At 33.6% G+C, this 19,923-nt stretch overlaps 1 protein-coding gene across 2 annotated transcripts in view; it reads right to left on the bottom strand.

Annotated features, from left to right (window-relative positions):
• Nucleotides 1-1,743: 1,743 nt before the first annotated feature.
• Nucleotides 1,744-19,923, bottom strand: part of LRCH2 (leucine-rich repeats and calponin homology (CH) domain containing 2) — a 129,203-nt gene continuing 111,023 nt past the window's right edge. Inside the window, exons 15-21 of one of the 2 annotated variants that reach the window (XM_011957537.1) lie at nucleotides 17,993-18,037; nucleotides 14,706-14,756; nucleotides 12,055-12,112; nucleotides 11,184-11,296; nucleotides 10,863-11,000; nucleotides 10,634-10,711; nucleotides 1,744-4,476 (exon numbers count right to left, since the gene is read on the bottom strand). In XM_011957537.1, coding sequence (XP_011812927.1) covers nucleotides 4,357-4,476; nucleotides 10,634-10,711; nucleotides 10,863-11,000; nucleotides 11,184-11,296; nucleotides 12,055-12,112; nucleotides 14,706-14,756; nucleotides 17,993-18,037 — 603 coding nt within the window. In that variant the 3' untranslated portion in view covers nucleotides 1,744-4,356. The remainder of the gene's footprint in view (nucleotides 4,477-10,633; nucleotides 10,712-10,862; nucleotides 11,001-11,183; nucleotides 11,297-12,054; nucleotides 12,113-14,705; nucleotides 14,757-17,992; nucleotides 18,038-19,923) is intronic. The other variant, XM_011957538.1, reaches the window with a different exon arrangement.

Below are 19,923 nucleotides of genomic sequence, written 5' to 3'. Positions count from 1 at the left end.
GCACACCAACATGGCACAAGTATACATATGTAACAAACCTGCACGTTATGCACATGTACCCTAGAACTTAAAGTATAATAAAAAAAAAAAGTTCTCTTATATTTATGCTATATAGTTTATCTTACATAAAGGCAATACTATTTGGTGAGGATATCATAAAAAATTATTGTTATTTCAGGAAAATATTACCTACTGAAAATGACATAGTGTGAACCCCGAATATCTGAGACAAGTCTCAGTTAATTTAGACAGTTTGTTTTGCCAAGGTTGACAACACAGAACACTCCAAAAGGGATGAGTGATGCCTTTGTTCTGAATTTTTTAAAGGGGTTCAAGTTATTAGAAGCCTCCTCTAGATTTTTTTTTTTTTTTTTTTTTTTTTTTTTTGGTACTGCAAATGGCAAAAAATAGGGTGGAAGAAAAGTAAATGAAAGAATGTTTGTTTTTCAAGACAGGAAGCAAATACAGAAACCAAGTGCACGGTTTTTGTTTGTTTTTTCTCTTTTGCAGCTGCAAGGAATTTTGGACAAATTAGAGAGGCTATCTTACCCATAATTTGGAATTCTCACTCGGATTTGACGAAATCAGGTAGAGATGGTCAAATCTGATGGGGGAAAGGCAGGAACAACCAACAGCAAAAAAAAACCCCAACAATATGATCACTAAGCACTCTAATGGTAAGGAGAAATTAAAACCAGCTGGTTGTTAATTTTAGTCAGATCAAAACCCCAATTCAGTTACTTACCTAGAGATGGGTCTCAGGCTGAACAATGCGCTCTACCATCCTAAAAGCAGGAAAAAACTCAAACCTATCTTCCCTATTGGGAGCAAGCTCAGACTCCATAAAGGATTACCTGCTTTCCATTGTCATGGAAGCAGGAAATCTTGCCTTCCTTGTTGGGAGTAAGTAAAATTCCAAAAAACGGAATCATACAGCAAAATAAACTTTAGATTTCTACCAGATTTTGGGAGATCAGGGATTCTCTGGAAGGAGTGCTCCCAGACCTCAACAAATTGCCTTATGGGTTTGAGCCATACGGTTAGCTCATGTTGGTACCAAGCACCAATAAGAGATCTGTCAAAGGTCAGAGGTACCTCCACTCAGAATCCCTTCATGGTTACCAAATGTGAACCCTGAATATCTGAGACAGGTCTCGGTTAATTTAGAAAGCTTATTTTGCCAAGGTTGAGGATGGTGCCTGCGACACAGCCTCAGGCAGTCCTGACGACATGTGCCCAAGGTGGTCAGAGCACAGCTTGGTTTTATGCATTTTAGGGAGACACATCAATCAACATATGTAAGACAAACATTATTTCAGTCTGGAAAGGCGGGAAAACTGGAAGCGGGGAGGGGGCTTCCAGGTCATAGGTAGATAAGATACAAATGGCTGCATTCTCTTAAGTTTCTGATTAGCCTCTCCAAAGGAGGCAATCAGATAGGCATTTATCTCAGTGAGCACAGTGGTGACTTTGAATAGAACTGGAGGTAGGTTTCCCCTAAGCAGTTCCCAGCTTGACCTTTCCCTTTAGCTTAGTGATGTTGGGGCCCCAAGATTTATTTTCCTTTCACAATATAAAGTGAATCTGGACCTTTAAACCATTTACTTTGAATATTCTCTCTAAGTCTGGCTATTTTTCTACACTAGGGAACACAGACACCATCTATCAAATGCTGATAAAAAATGGATGATATGATGGTAAGAAAGGAGGTAGAGAGGGAAAAGAGAAATACCAGACTTAAAATTTTGTCTTTCAACTTTATCCACAGTTTGCATCGGTAATATACATTTAAGTGTTCCATTTATTTTTAAATGCATCAGAAAATCAATTATGATAGATCTGTGACAAATACAAACATTTCTGATTTATTCAAAAAATTCAGTTAAAAAAGTCATTAAACTAGCATTCTGTAAAGACAATTATTAAACAAATGGTAATGCATTTTTACTTCTTATTTCATTTCTAACATACCCAATGTCACTTCTTTCTTGTGCCATACAGTAATAAAATGTAACAGAAATAGCTATCTATTAAATTTTGGGGGCCTAATAAAATATTTTTGATTATTTAACTGTCATTAAATCACAAATCCCACTCAAGTAATGAAAATCATTCTTAATTCAATAACTGATGAAATAGATAATAGCCATAAAAGCATTTAGAATAAATTTTACACTTAGAAACTACTAAAAGAAATACATCAGAGCCTTGGTATAACGTTGTAGGGGACTATGCTGTGAAACTGCTTTAGAGGTGGTGTTGCCATTTGCCACAAGAGTAAATGAACTGCCATGATGTGGACCTCAGATAAGCCCATCTTAAATTGAATTTTGCTTTGCAGTAAAGAATGCTACAGTGAGGTTCTGCTGTATTTTCTTTTTAAAGGAATAATTAACTGACAAGTAAGTGAAATGCAATAAGAAAATGGCCTACAATTTCACTACTACTTCAAAGATATGAAACAGGACAACACTTCTAAAATAATTAACACTAGATTGATTAATCAGAGACTATCATAACACCTATGAAAGCAGTATGAATGATTGCTGTGTTTTTAACGGTCACTTAATTTGTAATGCTGTCAAATTTCTACATAAAAAGTCATTAACTAAGGTATTTATTTGCCATTTCTTACATATATTACCCAAGTTTTCACTAGGGAGAATGTGTGAGTTTTTTTTTAATCCAACTAAAAAATTAACAACTAATGAGCTCAAATATTTAAAATAATAAATTACTAATACTTTAATTCTTAAACCATACAGTCATAGAAGCTTTAATTCTTTAAAAGCTCCAATTTGACCCTTGGGGAATGTAATGAACACATCTGATTTCTAAAGCCAAAATTTAATTCTATGGCTTCATGCCAACTGATCAAAAAAAGTACATTTGTTCCTATACCATTTGGCACACTAGTTTTTACCTTTTATATATACCCTTTGAAATACCCAGGCCAACAGTTTTAATAACTTGCATCCATATTAAGAGGTAAGAAGTGCAAATGATCACATACTTAAGATATGATGCTTGCTTGGTTACTGCAAAAGTAATTATTAAGATTCTTCTATAGGAAACTCAGTTATTCATTACAGTAATGTTTTTGAAAAATTCCTGTAATACCACCAATGTAAATTTACCCATATGTAAGTTAAACAAGGACTTTGTGTAACATAGTATCTCATGAAAATATTTATAGAAGAGTCTGTGTTTCATTTAACATCAAAGTAATTGAAGATCACAAGGTTTACAGGATTCACAAATGGCCAGATTTTGAGTAAAAAGCTATTCCTCAACTGCTGCTCTCTGAATATAGCTAAAGGCAGCACTGATATAATGCTGCTCAAAGGCAAGATATAAACCCAAACTTTGGCAGTTTTATCAAAATGTCCTTGATAATTAGTACTCCACTAGTTCTCAAAAACTTTACTGCTTTGTGTAACATTTTCAATACAGAAATAAAATACTCTTCAAATAATACATTTTAAAAGATGATTAAGTTTCACAAAATTAAATATCATAAATTAACCATATTAACATTGGTATTTTTGACAACATGAAATAACCAATTTAAGGGAAACTGCAATGGACTAACTAAAAAACCACAAATGTCACAATGTGAGGCTCATTTAAATCCTCACATATTACTGATCCTACAAAATCTACTAAAATATTTTAAAGTTCCATTGACTCTATTTAAATACATTTAAAAAATTGCAAAAATGCTTAAGACTATATAAGAGTCATCAATTACACAGGCACTTCACATGTAAACAATCTACAGTACAACTGAAAATATTTTGGCACCAACCTATAATACTAAAAGAATTTAATATAAAGCCAGAATTGTTTTTTCTATGCCTTTTTTTCTAGAAAACTAAGACCAAAGATTGAAGAAATTGTGTATAAATTAGAATTAGAAGTGTATTAAATAACTCAAATATAGAATTGCTCTAAATTGCTAAAAAACAATTACCTTTATCCAGATGTTTACTAGTATGCTATGATTAAACCTAACCTAGGTAAAAAAATTAAACCTAATGTGATTATTAAATTGAAACTACATTTTAAATTTAGTATCAGTCTGCTTTCTGAAAAATAATCAACATTATCAACTGATTTAGTAAAAAGAGAATTTGAGTTTATCAAATACTCTTATTAAACTAATCCAGTTTTCCCCCAAAAGAAGTTTGGGCAATTCAATGTTTAAGTCTGATGTTTCAATGTAATTTTTTTTAAATCCTAAGGTGTGACCTAAGGCAAACTATTTTTGATGGAATACTCTTATTCATGAATTTGAAATATTTGAAATCACTTCAAATAAATGAAACTATACACTTAAAATCTTTAAATGTTATATCAAGCCATAGAAAGCTGAGATGCCTTGGTTGTTGGTAATTCAAGGAGCGCCTGAACTGTGACACCAACTTTCACAAGTCCTCGTTCTTCCAAAATATGATGAGGCAAACAAAGTCTTTCCTGGAGGAAAAAAAAAAAAAAAGGTATTTGAACATTCATTTTTTAGAAGTGTAATAACATTAAGTCAGAATTTGATTTTAAAAACATGATTTCTGTAAAATGTAAAGAAAAAAATACATAATTCTAAGTTTTCTCTTATAAATATTGCAATCTAAAATGTTTTTAGATTCTTAATTTATAGTAAGAAAAAGATTATAGAAGTTGGCCTTGTTTGAAATGCTGTCATTCTACACTTGTACCTCTTTCTCTACAAAGAAAATGTTTATAAAAGAGTTGGTCACCACTTTTGCATTTCCCATTCACTACTCAACCACTGCTATCTTACATCTAACCCTAAAGCATATGCCCACTAAAACTATTTTAGTAAAAAACACCAATGTCATCCTAAATGTCAAATGTTGCACATGTCTAGTTGACTGCTCAGTCATATTATGCTTTTGATTAATGCCTTTCTGGAAACCTTACCCCTCCCCTGTCTTCTGTGACACCATTTTTTCTACTTCAACTTTTCTGACAGTAATTGTGCAGTAGCTTTCATTCATTAGCCCTCACTGATCCTCTTCTAACATCCCAAATGTTTCCAAGGGTTCTGTCTTCACTCTCTTCTCTTTTAGGCTATATCCTCTCTTTTGGTATTCTTATTTCCAGTTTTAACTACCCCTTCCATACTGATGACTTCCAAGTCTTTATTTCCTCCCAAGATCTTTCTATTGAGCTCCAAATACAAATATCAACTAGACACAGTCAAACGGACATCTAACAGACATCAAAATCAATGTGTCCACAACAGAATTACTTTACCAAATTAACTTGTCCTTCTGTGATCCATGTCTTAGTCAGTAATACACTATTCAATCTCCATTGACAAACCTGTGAAATATAAGAGTCTTCCTCTTCTTCCTTACCCCCATAACCAATTCTCCAAATACTACTGATGGTATCCCACAAAGAGTTCTCAAAATTATTGCCTTATCTCCATCTTCACTGCTATATTTGTTGCCCTCTTAATATTTTGCTTATTTATTCAAATAACCACTGAAGTGTACACTAGAAAAGAAGAAAGGCTTCAAATCAATGACTACAGCTTCTACTCTAGAAACTAAAAAAAGAAGAGCAAATTGAACCAATGGCAAAAGAAAGGTGCAAATAATGAGAATGAGAGAGGAAAACAATAAAGTAAAAAAACAAAAAACAATAGATAAAAAAAGTAATAAAACCCAAAGTTAGTTCATTTAGAAGATTTTTTAAAAATTCATAAACCTCAAGCTAGGCTAATCAGGAAAAAAAGAGAGAATACACAAATTACCAATATCATAAATAAGGGAAGTGACACCACAAGATATTCTATAAATACCAAAATGATAATAAGGAGACATTATAAACAACTTCATACTAATAGTTTGACAAGTCAGATGAAATGGATGAATTCTTTGAAAGAATAATTACATGATTCTGTATAGAGAAACTCCTAAGGCATAGAAACACACACACACAAACTATTAGAACTAATAAATGAGTTCTGCAAGGTTGCAGAATACAAGATCAATAAAAGAAAATCACTTCTATTTCTATAAAGTAGCAATAAAAAATTGACAGTGGAATTAAGGAAATAATGATATTTATAATAGTACCAAAGAGAATAAAATACTAAACATTTAATTTAACAAATCTAATGAAAGACTCGTACATTGAAAACTACAAAACACTGTTGGAATAAAAATTAAAAGATATAAATAAATGGAAAGATGTCTCATGTTAATGGATCACAGGAATAAATATTGTGAAGATGACAATATTCCTCAAATCATTTTACAGATTTGGTATCCCCAGCAAAATCCCAACTGGCTTTTTTGCAGAAACTGACAAGCTAATCAATCCTAAAATTGATATGGAAATGCAAGGGACCCAGTATAGCCAAAACGAACTTGATACAGAACAAAGCTGGAAGACTCACACTTCTTGATTTCAAAATGCATCACAGAACTACAGTAAGCAAGACAGTGTGATACTGGAATAAGGAATTTAGTCATAAAAAACTGAGAGTCCAGAAAAAAAGCCTTACATTTATGGTCAACTGATTTTTGACAAAGATGCTAAGACAGACAATTCAATGGGGAAAAGAAGAATCTTATCAACAAACGGTGCTGGGAAAATTGGATATCCACATGTGAAAGAATGAATTTGGATCTGTATCTCATACCATGCACAAAACTGATCTCAAAATGGATCACAGACAAAAAGGTAAGCCCTAAAACTATAAAACTTTTAGAAGAAAACACAAATGTAAATCTTTGTGACCTTGAATTACACAATGTTTTCTTAGATATGATATCAAAATCATAAGCAGCAGAAGAAAAAACGAGATAAACTACACTTCATCAAATTAGTAACTTTTGTGCTGTAAATGACACCATCAAGAAAGTGAAAAGACAACCTGCAGAATGGGAGAAAATATTTGCAAGTCATATATCTCATAGGCAATTTGTATCCAGAATACGTAACTACAACTCAAAAAAAAGATAAATAATCCAATTCAGAAATGAACACAGGGTTTGAATAGACATTACTTCAAAGAATATATACAAATCAATAAGCGCAAGCAAAGATGCTCAACATCATTAACTATTAGGAAAATGCAAATCAAAACCTCAATAAGATATCACATCACACACACACTAAAATAGGTAGAACCAAAAAGGTAGACAGTAACCATTGTTGGTGATGATGTGAAGAAATTAGAACGCTCATACATTGCTGGTGGAAATGTAAAAATAGTGCAGCCACTTTGCAACATATTTTGGCAGTTTCTTAAAAAATATTATAAACATAGAGTTACCATATAACCTAACAATTTCACTGCGAGGTATACAACCAAGAGAATTGAAAACAGGTGTTCAAAGAAAAACTTGATGTTCAAAGCAACATTATTCATAATAAACAATGAGTGAAAACAACCCAAATGTCTATCAACTGATGAATGGATAAACAACATGTGGTATGTATTTAGAACAGAACACTATTCAGCCATAAAAAGAAATGAAGTACTGATTTAGGCTACAAATGGATGAACCTTGGAAAAATTATACTAAGTCAAAGAAGCCAGATACTAAAGACCCCATATTGTATGATTTCATTATATGTAATGTCTAGAGTAGGCAAATCCATAGAAAGAACAGGGGAGGGACTATGAATGGGTAAGGGCTTTGTTTCTGGGGTGACAGAAATACTGTAAACAGATTGTTGTAACTGTTGCTGAACTCTGTGATCATACTAAAAACCATTTAACTATACACTTTAAATCAGTGAATGCTATGGCATTTTAATTATATCTCAATAAAAATATTTTCTTAAAAAAGTCAATGTATATGCCCAATCCCAGGCTTAAAAAAAGAGAACTTCAATCCATACTTTTTAACCACATACAAAAACTAACTCAAAATTGATCATAGACATGAACATAAAACTTAAGATTATAAAATTTCTAGAAGTAGACATCTTCTAGATGTCTTTGTGGAAAAAAATCTTTGTGGCCTTGGATTATATAAAGATATCCTAGGTTTGACACAAAAAGCACAGCCCATTTTAAAAAATAAATTGTATTTCAATAACTGAAGATCCTGCTCTTTGAAAGACACTCTAAGGACAATGAAAGGATAAGACAAATATTTGGATGTAATATTTATAAATCTGGTAAAGGACTTTATCCATAATTTGTAAAGAAATCTGAAACTCTAACATAGGAAAATAAACAACCCAATACAAAATAGACCTCAGATTAGAGTATGTACTTCCAAAAAGAAGTACACTTCAAAGTACTTCAAAAAGAAGATATACAGATGGCAAATAAGCCCTTGAAAATATGATCAGCATCATTAGTCTTTAGGAAAATGCAAATTAAAACTGCCCTGGCAAGTCAGGACATACATATCACAATGACTAAAATTTTTAAAAGACTGATCATACTGAATGCCAGTGAGGATGTGGAGGAACTGGAATTCTCACATACTGCTGACAGGAATGTAAAACGGTACAACCACTTTGGAAGAGTTTTGTATTTTCTTAAAATGTTAAGCATGCACCTACCATATGTTCCAGTTATTCCACTGCTAGGTATTTACCAAAAATTAAAGAATGCATAAATACACACAAAGACTTGTATACAAATGTTCACAGCAGCTTTATTTGTAGTAGCCACTAAAACTGGAAACAACCCAAACATCCATCAGCAGGTCAAGGGATCAACAAACTGTGGTATATCCATACAATAAAATACTATCTAGCAATGAAAAGCAATGGTGTATTCATACATGCAATGACACTGACAAGTCATAAAATAATTATGCTGATGGAAAGAAGATAGAAAAATATAATACATATTGTATCATTCCATTTATATAAAACTCTAGAAAGTGCAAACAATCTACAATGACAGAAAGCAGATTAGTGGTTGTTGGAGAAGGAAGGATTGGAAAGACACATGAGGAAATTTTGGGGGGCAGTAGATATGTTCATCATCTTGACTGGGGTGATGATTTCATGGTGTATGCATATGTTAAAACTGATCAAACGGTATACTTTATATGCACTATATTGTATGTTAATAACTCAGTAAGGCTGTTAAAAATTAGAAAACATCCTAAAACAAAGAAAATTAATTTAAAAATTATTATATATTACCAATTCTGAAGTCAGAGGAAAAACACTCAAGCTAAAAATAAAACCCTTAAAACAAAAATGACATAACATTAGTGAGGCAGTGAATGCTTGTAATCCCAGTTATTCGTGAAATAGAAGTCTAGAGCTCAGGAGTTCCAGTCCAGCCTGGGCAACACAGTGAGACTCCATCTCTAAAACAAGGTTTTTTTAAATTTTAAAAAAGAAAAAATGGTAAAACGGGAAAATCTGTATAATGTAATAGCTGGAGAAAACGTTGCTAAGTTTGCTATTTCCCCATTGGAAGACTGAGAGTAGAAAAAAGAAACAATAAACATTTTTAAGAATTAAAAATTTAAAACATCACATCAACCGAGCGCAGTGGCTTGTGCCTGTAATCCCAGCAGTTTGGGAGGCCGAGGTGGGTGGATCAGTTGAGGTCAGGAGTTCAAGACCAGCCTGGCCAACATGGTGAAACCCTGTCTCTACTAAAAATAAAAAATTATCTGGGTGTGGTGGCATGTGCCTGTAGTCTCAGCTACTTGGGAGGCTGAGGCAGGAAAATTGCTTGAACTGGGAGGCAGCAGTTGCAGGGAGCCAAGATCATGCCACTGCACTACTCCAGCCTGGGCAACAGAGTGAGACTCTGTCTCAAAAAAAAACACCATTACATCAAGTATAGACAAGAGGTAATTAGAGAACATCATGTAATTTCCAAATTATCCAACAATTCACTGATTCTCTACACATTAAATTATGTTTACTTACTTGAGGGAAGAGGTTAAAATGGGATCTGTAGACCAGATTATTAAGACACTGTTCAAAAGACAGCTTAACAAGCACAACTTAATTGTCTCTGATAACAATGTCATTTTTCTCCATAGTCATTCATGTAGAGGTTAGGTTTATAACACTTTACAAAAAAGCAATATTGTGATTACACATGTTCCTTATATGTTTACAATACTGCTTTAATGATTAATTGCATAGTAGTGCAATTATTACATGAAACGTAAGACAATTCCTAAAAATTTCAAAGTTTGCCCAATACAGATATTATCATAATATGCTGCTATAATTTCCAATTTTGCATTTTAAATAAAGTTTGAAAGGCTGTTTACACTGAATGCAAATCTTCCAATCAGAATCTATCCAATGACTTACAAAGGAGTCCAAATGTTCTCTGGAAAAAAAAAAAAGAAAGAAAAAAAGATGGTAACAATGGCGTCACAACCAAGTTGTAAATACGGCCACTGAGTTACATTTGGTCAGTGATGTGCATGATTTTCCAGATTTGTAGCTATTTTATAAATGACTTTAAAGGCAGTTAAAAACATTCATTAGATAACTGCTACAGTTAAAGCTGGAGCTTAGGAGAAGGTACCAAGAGAAGGCATTCATTTTCATATTCAGAAAGCATTATTCGTTGCTCTAAGAAGAATCCCAGTTTGCATGTAATAAATTCAAATTTAAGTGATCATGTTGTTAGACAAATAACAATTACCTGTGAGACACCCAACTTTTTACAAGCATCAAGAAAATTTTCTACATTTCTTCGACATTTTGCCATGCTCAGTTTGGGCTGTAAAGAGGGAAAAAATGTACTTTTAGGCATTTTTCTATGGAACTTAAGCAAAACTGAAAACTAAGTTCACTGAGGTATATTATTTAAAGACAATTTTAAGAAGCTATATCTTCCTTTAGAGAACTAACAAACTGTAAACAAAACTTACCACTGCTGGTGATGGTACATGAATACTAGCAACAGAACGTGGCCTTATATGATTGGCTAAATGGCAAAGAACAACCCCATCCATCAGTGCAGCTCCAATGTCATCAGGCAAAATTACTTTCAACCTGGATTCAAGATTCTATAGAGAAACAGGTATAAATCAGATACTTTATCTAAACATACATGTTATATGTTTATATTACTAATTGTTGTATAATCCAAACATTTTAAGGAGCATTGAAAATAAAATCCATATGCCTTATTAATTTTCCAAGTTAAACTCATTTCCACAAAGCAGATCTGAAAGAGCAATCTGACTTACGTTGCGAAGTTGTCGTATTTGCTCTCGCTCTTCCCGTAAATGTTCCATCTTTCTTCTCATTGTAAATCCCGGATCTGCTGCCCCATATTCTTGGCGAGATGAGCGGCTAAAAGCTATAAAAACAGAAATTTCCTAACTTGTTACAAAGTTAATGGGAAGGACCAACTATTGATGGGGAAAGAGGCATGATAAAAAGAATCAATACAAAATGACATAAAACATTATTACTTACTAATACATTCCAAATATTTTTAAAGAATATATTTGAACTCTATTTATATGCATAATTGAAAGCAACAGGGAAGATAAGTGTTAATGATTTATACTACCTATACATGTTCTTATTCAAACATACGTTATTAGAAACTTATGGCCCAGGTTAAAAATGATTACTGAACATACGTCAGCCTTTTATCTTTTAAAAAAGGAAATTATTCTTGAAGGTCAATACAGTTATTCAGGAATAAAAACTATAATTCAATACCTTGCCAAGTAACATGGATCCATTTTCTTTTGGGCTTGCCAAATGCGAAAAGATCCCTTTATAAAACCACAATATAATGGAGTGCTATAATTTCAAACAGTGTTTGGTCTGCTGGCAGAGTGGTCATTCTAACAGCAGTCACAGTAGAGTAGAAATAAGACTGCAGTATATCTAAGGCAAAAAGCTGAGGTTTCAGGAGCTTGAAGGTAAAGAGGAAGAAAGAAATGGGAATGGGAATTGGAAAGACAAATAAGATTAAGAGAAAACTGTTTTTAGGAGAGGGGAAAGAATTTATGTGTACTTAAAACTATGGAATCAATCCCATTTAAGCTGGGAAACTAGTTTCAAATATAATTGATAAATTTTATTTACAGAATATCTATTTACCTGATCTGGGCTTCAAGCCAAAGGGACTGTGTGAAAAACCATCAGTTCTGTCATATTCCTAAAAAAAAAGTTAAAAGGTTAAAAATAAATAAATAATACAACTTCTTTTATTTCAAAATAATCAAGGTGCTTATTCATATCCATTCCAGTTTGGGGAAACACTTATTTTCCCTATGATTAGTGAAGAGAAAAGTAACTTGCATTTCAATTCAAGGTGATACGTTTCACTTTTAAGAGGTCAACTAATATTTGCTAGTTGAGTTACCTATACAGGCTTTAAATACTTTCATAGTAGAAAGAAAATGAAAATCATTAGTGAACTGTATAAAATAGATCATACTTTTTGAAAGAACCAGATTGAAGTTTCCCAAAAAATGAAGTAAGCGTCAAGGAAAAGATAAGTGAATTTAGTATTTACTCAGCATCTACTATAGACTTAACACCTAACAGCAGATAATCTGAAGGCAAACATATTTGTATAGGGACTGCAGAATGACAGATGATAAATATAATCTCTTATATTTGAATACATATTGTTTCAAATGTTTCACACACAGTGGTTTGCTGTGGAAAGATTTGTAGTATATTAAACAAATCTGAAGGGGGAGTTAGAAAGCTTAGGCTATGTTTTGAGCACAACATATAATTTCTCTGTGATTGTTTCTTCATCTTTCAAATGAGGTTACTGTGAAGATTAAATGAGATAACTAAATGAAACTATCGTGTAAAGTGATAAAATAAGGTAACCTTAGCAGCACCTTATTTAATCTGTGCAACAACTCTGTGAAGTGAGTAGGGCTCAGCTTCAGTCACTTCTCTGCCATTTATTAACTAAGATAGTTGGGAAAGTTACCCATCTCTTCAGCTGTAAAATGATGAAGATCACACCTATTTTATGGGGCTGCTTTTAGGTTCAAATATACAGGCAAGCACTTTGTTAACAGTAAAGCATTACACTAATTGGTTTTACTATTTTCCATTCACACATGAAATTAATGCAATCAGAATTCTATAGATTACCTAAATCTTCTGTTAACATGTGATATGCAGTTCAAGTTAAACGTCAGTTGAGTTACCAAAACACATACATACTCACCACCCTATCCAAATCTACAAGCCTCCCAGTTTGTCTTCACTATTTTGGTTAAATTAATATGAATTCCTAGATGAAAATTTCACTGATCCAAATGAAATAAAAAATATATTATAAAACTCACACCTGTAATCTCAACACTTTGGGAGGCCGAGGCAGGTAGATCACTTGAGGCCAGAAGTTCAAGACCAGCCTGATCAACATGGTGAAACCCCGTCTCTACTAAAAATACAAAAATTAGCCAGGTATGGTGGCATGTGCCTGTAGTCCCAGCTACTCAGGAGGCTGAGGCACAAGAATCGCTTGAATGTGGGAGGTGGAGGTTGCAGTGATCTGTGATCGTGTCACTGCACTCCAGCCTGGGCAACAGAGTGAGATCATGTGTCAATAAAAGAAAAGAAAAGAAAAGAAAAAATAATATATATATATAGCAATGTAAGTTATTTGAGAAATTTGGTATAAATAGTCTTCCCTGTGAGCACAGATCGTAAGATCATAAATCAAGCAAATAAGCAGTAGTCACTTATATGCTTATACTTGTAACTTAAGTAAAAGAATTACAAAAGCATCTGACAAAGACTAATTTTAAGATATCCTAATTTAAATCGTTTTGTAAAAGTATGTATACCATTTTACCTATCATATAAATAATTTAGAAACATGTTTATAAAATTAATGTCCAAATCCGTTTAAAAGTTTTGTAATGCAGATCACCCACAACAACAAAGAATCCTAGCCTATTAAAAAAGCAACATCACCTACATATAATGAAATATTAATAGCATCTATGTAACCAAAGTTACATGGTGAATTTGGGCCATCCAACACTTTAGGCAAAGTGTTGAATTCATCAAAAGAATGTGTAATCATTTACTTACTAATGTCAATACACTTTATGGTAATCTGAAGTGGAAGACACAGAGTTTAGAATTTTTAAAATTTATCTCTTGTTGTTAAGCAACAGAATTGAATAAATAAATTAGAAGAATCAGTCATTCAAGTCACCAGAGTATTTGATCAAGATTTCACAAACTCTAACTTTCTGATACCCATTCTTCCAAAAAGGTGTAACCTCCTGTCGATAGGAACAACCCACTGCAGGGATGTTTCTCGTGGAAAAAGGAAATTTCTTTTGCATTGGTTTCAGACCTAACTGGTTACAAGAAAAACCAAAGGCCATTGCACAATGCTGAAGTACTTTTTCAAATTTAAAATTTGAAAGTTGTTCTTAAAATCTATCATTTATTTTAAAATATGCATGAGTGAGAAAGCATAGATTTGATAAAGTGAATTCTTTTCTGCGATCTACAGACACTTCCCAATAAGAAAATCATAAACAAGTGCTAGTATCAATATTTTTACCAAAAAATGGCATTCTTAGAACTTTTTATAGGCTAGAAGGTTTGTACAAACTGTTCTGCCATGGATTTTAAAATATAAGTGAATATTACACTGCAAAAAAAATCAGGTTACAGAGAACTGGCAAGGAAGAATCTTATGTAAAACACAGAAAACATACAAAACATATTTTTAAAACATATAAAAACAGAACTTGTACCTCAGATGATACTGGAGATTGTGGTGACATATTAGCATTATCACTGTCTTGCTAAAACATAAAAATAAAAGGATGGAAGATGAAATTACAATACAAATGATGATTTAAACATATAAAAGGAAAACAAAAATTGTTTTGATCAACTACTAAAGGAAGAACTACTAAAGATATACCATCCAGCACATTGCCACTCTACATGTGGTCTGTGAACCAGCAGCCTAGGGATCCTCTGGGAGTTTAGAAATGCAGAATCTTAGGCCTCACCCAAGACCTAACTAATCAGAATCTACATTTCAATAAGACCCTCAAGTGGTTCGAAATATAGTACTTTAAAGTTTGAAAAATATTGTCAACATGTAATAGCAGGGATGTGTTACCAACCTGAGACATGTAAATGAAGGCATGCAAAATCTCCATCACCCGAAATCACTTTCATTTGAAAATTTACATGTATCTAATATAGGCTTATTGATAACTACAAAGAATTTAATTTAATAAAACATTAAATGGTCCATGATTTTTAAATGACTATTCTACTGCCAACCAAATATGAAAATTTTGACATTTAACTTTGAATATGCACACTACATAGAACATGTGTATTCATTCATTCAACAAATGATTATTGGCTACCTACTATATGTCAGACACTATGCTAGACACTGAGAGTACTGAAATTTAGTAAAATATCACCCATCCAAGGACCTTTCAGTCGAAGAGAGAAACAGATTCATGTAGACAGGTAATACAACATTCTCAGTATAATACAGAACAATGTATGGCATATTACGAGGCACAGATAAGGGGCACTTGGGGGGGATGATGAAGATGGTAGAGAAAGGCAAGTTTCCTGAGAAAGTAAAAATTCAGTAAAAAACTGAGTGTTTACCAGAAGAAGAAAGAAGGGAATAACATGCTAAGATGAGAGAAGAAGAACCAAAGCATGGAAGCAACAAATGTAAAGATGAGTGCAGAAAACCTCTGAGCAGTTTTGTCTTGCTGGAGGGTAAGGTGAATGGAAGGTAAGGTGAAAGAAGAGCACGATATGAATTAAGGCTGATGTGGCAAGCAGGGGCTTGATAAAAGAGGATCTAGAATTTATCTTCTAAGTTATGGGGGGAAATTGAAGGTTTCCAAGCAAGGGAATAGCCTGATTGTATCTGTGTTCTTTGAAATGACCACTCCGGCTGCAGTGAGAATGGACTAGAGAAAGGGAGAAGAGCAAGGAAGCTATTGCAGTAGTACAGGCAAGAAATGGATGGGGGCCTCCACCAGAGCAGAAACAGTGACATAAAAGCGTAATGTATGCAAAATATTTTAGTGCACATAAACAAACAGTAAGTCTTGGCTACTGATTAGATATTGAGGCAGGCAAGAGAAAAGCAGGTATGAGGAGACAGGGAAAACAAAATATTTTCTGTCAAAGGCAGATGACAAATATTTTAGGCTTTGTGACAACTAGCTGTTCCCCTAATCCATGAGGAATATGTTCCAAGAACCCCAGTGAATGCCTGAAACCGCAGATAGTACCAGATTCTTTATAATATATGTGCTATGTTTTTTCCTATACATACATACCTATGATAAAGTTTAATTTATAAATCAGGTATGAGATTGACATCAATAACTAATAATAAAATAGAACAATTACAACAACGTATTCTAATAAAAGTTATGTAAATGTAGTCTCTAAGTGTCTTATTGTACTGTACTCACCTATTTTTAGACTGTGGCTGACCACAGGTAACTGAAACCTTGGAAAGTGAAATGGAGAATAGGGAGGGCTACTATACTCAAACTCTGCCACAGTAATGAAAAGGTAGCCATAGGCAAATGAGTATGGCTGCTTTCTGACAAAGCTTCACTTACAATCACATACAGTATGTCAAATTTGGCCCGTGGGTCATAATTTGCCAGAACCTGCTCCAGCTAGATGATGGAAGGTGATTCCATTAACTCAGTAGTTCTCAACCTTGGCTGGACATTAAACTTACATGGGAAATATTAAAAACTTCATTGCTCAGTCCATACCATATCATACCACATGCCAATTCAATTATAATATCTAGGGGGTGTGACCCAGGCAACAGTATTGTCTAAAGCGCACCTCGTAATTTTAGTGTACAGCCAAAGTTGAGAGCCACTGCACAAACTGTTGGGTATTAGTCAAAAAGTGGGTTTACAATCAAAAATTTAAAAAAAACTCAGTTTTGAACATATTTAGTCCTATTGGGTTTATGAGATACATCCAGCAGAAATTCTAAGCAGGTAGGAAGACAGATAAAAGATTGCAAGGGCTTGAACCTCTCCCAGACAAATCTGAGAGGCTTCAGCAGGTACACAGGTGTTATTCACTGAAGCTTTGACAGCTGGTGAAGACATGCTAGAGACCACACAATAGGCCATTCCCTGGGAATAACATTTAAAGGGTAAGCTGGGATCCTGTGGAGTTGGTGCAATGGAAAGCTTAGACAGGTGTGCAGGAACTGATTGTGCTCATGCACGGGTAAATATTGCCAAGCATACCCATACCAAACATGTAATTCAGGCTTAAGCATAAATACTAACAGTGAAAATATGACCAGCTATAGCCATAGCTGACTTTTATTCATCCCAGTAAATACTACTGGAGAGGTCATGGAGAGAAATCGGCATCTGATCTGGCAGACGTCCACTCATCTGGCTCTATTCATTATTCTTCCCTGTGTGATTCTATTTCCTAAAACTGAAGACATTTTCAGAAGCCCTGCCAAGTACCCAACATGAAATTAAATACCAATCTCTCCAACAAAAATACACAAAATTTATAGTAATGAGAATATATCTTTGCAACAATGATAGGTTGCTGCATAGTTTACACTGGTGCAGTAGAAAGGTTTATGGTAATGCACAAACTGTAGAAGTCGAATTTTAAATTTTAAAACAGTATGCAGAATTTGTAGAAGGAGTTCCTAAACAAAGTTCCTAAAACAAAATCTCAATTGACAACCAGGCCGACTTAGAAACATAAAAGATGTGAAAGACAACACACCTACACTCATGGATTACAGGTCTAAGATGAATGATGATAAAATTCTAAAACTGAATTATTAGTAATTCCATTCTAAAGGACATATGGAAATTAAATGATCAAATTAATAACTGCATGATGATGCTCATATGTTTTTATTGTTGGACAAAAAACACGCATTAAATCAATAACAAAGAATCTGAAAAATGGATTGCATTTTACTCTCACTGAGCCAACTTCTTATAAGTAAACATTTCAAATAGTTATCTTTTCTTACCTCATCATTTTCATTGCCACTTGAACTCTTCCTCATTGATTTATACTGAAAAATATTTAAAACACATAATTTATTTTCCCTTGAACATATAAATTCTCTACTAGTAAATTATGTACAAGGTTCTTTCATATTTTGGTAGCTTTATTAAATCACCTGATAACAAATTTAAGTATATAACAAGTGTAAACAGTCCTACTACTAAAACTAACAAATATAATGCTTTCCATGTGCAAGGCCTTGTTGTAAGTACTTTACACAGATCAAGTAACATTTCTTTCTTAAGTCAAGCTATTTCCCATTCATTAAGGTGTGTAATCTGAGGGTTGTCTTAGAATTTTCCTTTTGCTTAATTCACTATATCTAACATGTCATCAAGTCAATTCTTTTTTTAATCTCTCTCAGACTTACTTCTTCAGAATTCTCACAACTACCACCCTTTTCCAGGCCCTCATTATCTTACACCTGGTCTATAATCTCACCATTCTAAGATGTCATCTATTATTAAGAAATCTACTGCTTTTGGGTTAAAAAAACACTACATTAAATGTATATATTGATTAATAATTGTAATAATGATGATAGCTAACACTTGTACTAGTGCTTGCTATATGCCAGGCACTGATTTAAATGTCTTACATGTATTAATCCATTTAATCTTCTTAACAACCCTACTACATAAGAACTATGCTTATATGTGAAAAAATGCTTAGAGTCAAGAAAATACAGTATGACAACCACTGGAATTCTTACCTCTGACTCCTCTTCACTGCAAATGATCCTACAAATCAGTGGCAGATTAACCTTCCGTTTGCAACTCATGACTGTCCTGTTGTAACACCTACTAACTTTCGGATTATGTCCAAACTTCTTTGTCTGGCATTCAAGGTTCTTTCTTTTTAAATTATTCTTATTTTTTTTTTACATTTGTATATACTTATATTTGTGGTCAATTTTTTTTATTATACTTTAAGTTCTAGGGTACATGTGCACAATGTGCAGGTTTGTTACATATGTATACATGTGTCATGTTGGTGTGCTGCACCCATTAACTCGTCATTTACATTAGGTATGTCTCCTAACGGTATTCCTCCCACTTCCCTCCACCCCATGACAGGCCCCAGCGTGTGGTGTTCCCCACCCTGTGTCCAAGTGTTCTCATTGTTCAATTCCCACCTACGAGTGAGAACATGAGGTGTTTGGTTTTCTGTCCTTGTGATAGTTTGCTGAGAATGATGGTTTCCAGCTTCATCCATGTCCCTACAAAGGACATGAACTCATCCTTTTTTATGGCTGCATTGTATTCCATGGTGTATATGTGCCACATTTTCTTAATCCAGTCTATCATTGATGGACATATGGGTTGGTTCCAAGTCTTTGCTATTGTGAATAGTGCCACAATAAACATACATGTGCATGTGTCTTTATAGTAGCATGATTTATAATCCTTTGGGTATATAACCAGTAATGGGATGGCTAGGTCAAATGGTATTTCCAGTTCTAAATCCTTGAGAAATCGCCACACTGTCTTCCACTAGTTCCAAATAGTTAAACTAGTTCCAAATAGTTGAACTAGTTTACAGTCCCACCAACAGTGTAAAAATGTTCCTATTTCTCCACATCCTCTCCAGCACCCATTGTTTCCTGACTTTTTAATGATCGCCATTCTAACTGGTGTGAGATGGTATCTCACTGTGGTTTTGATGTGCATTTCTGATGGCCAGTGATGATGAGCATTTTTTCATGTGTCTGTTGGCTGCATAAATGTCTTCTTTTGAGAAGTGTCTGTTCCTATCTTTTGCCCACTTTTTGATGGGGTTGTTTGATTTTTTTTCTTGTAAATTTGTTTAAGTTCTTTGTAGATTCTGGATATTAGCCCTTTGTCAGAAGGATAGATTGTTAAAATTTTCTCCCATTCTATAGGTTGCCTGTTC

Source organism: Colobus angolensis, unplaced genomic scaffold (assembly GCF_000951035.1).
Source record: "Colobus angolensis palliatus isolate OR3802 unplaced genomic scaffold, Cang.pa_1.0 Scaffold446, whole genome shotgun sequence".
NCBI lineage: Eukaryota > Metazoa > Chordata > Mammalia > Primates > Cercopithecidae > Colobus > Colobus angolensis.
This window is presented reverse-complemented; position numbering and strand designations above follow the sequence as displayed.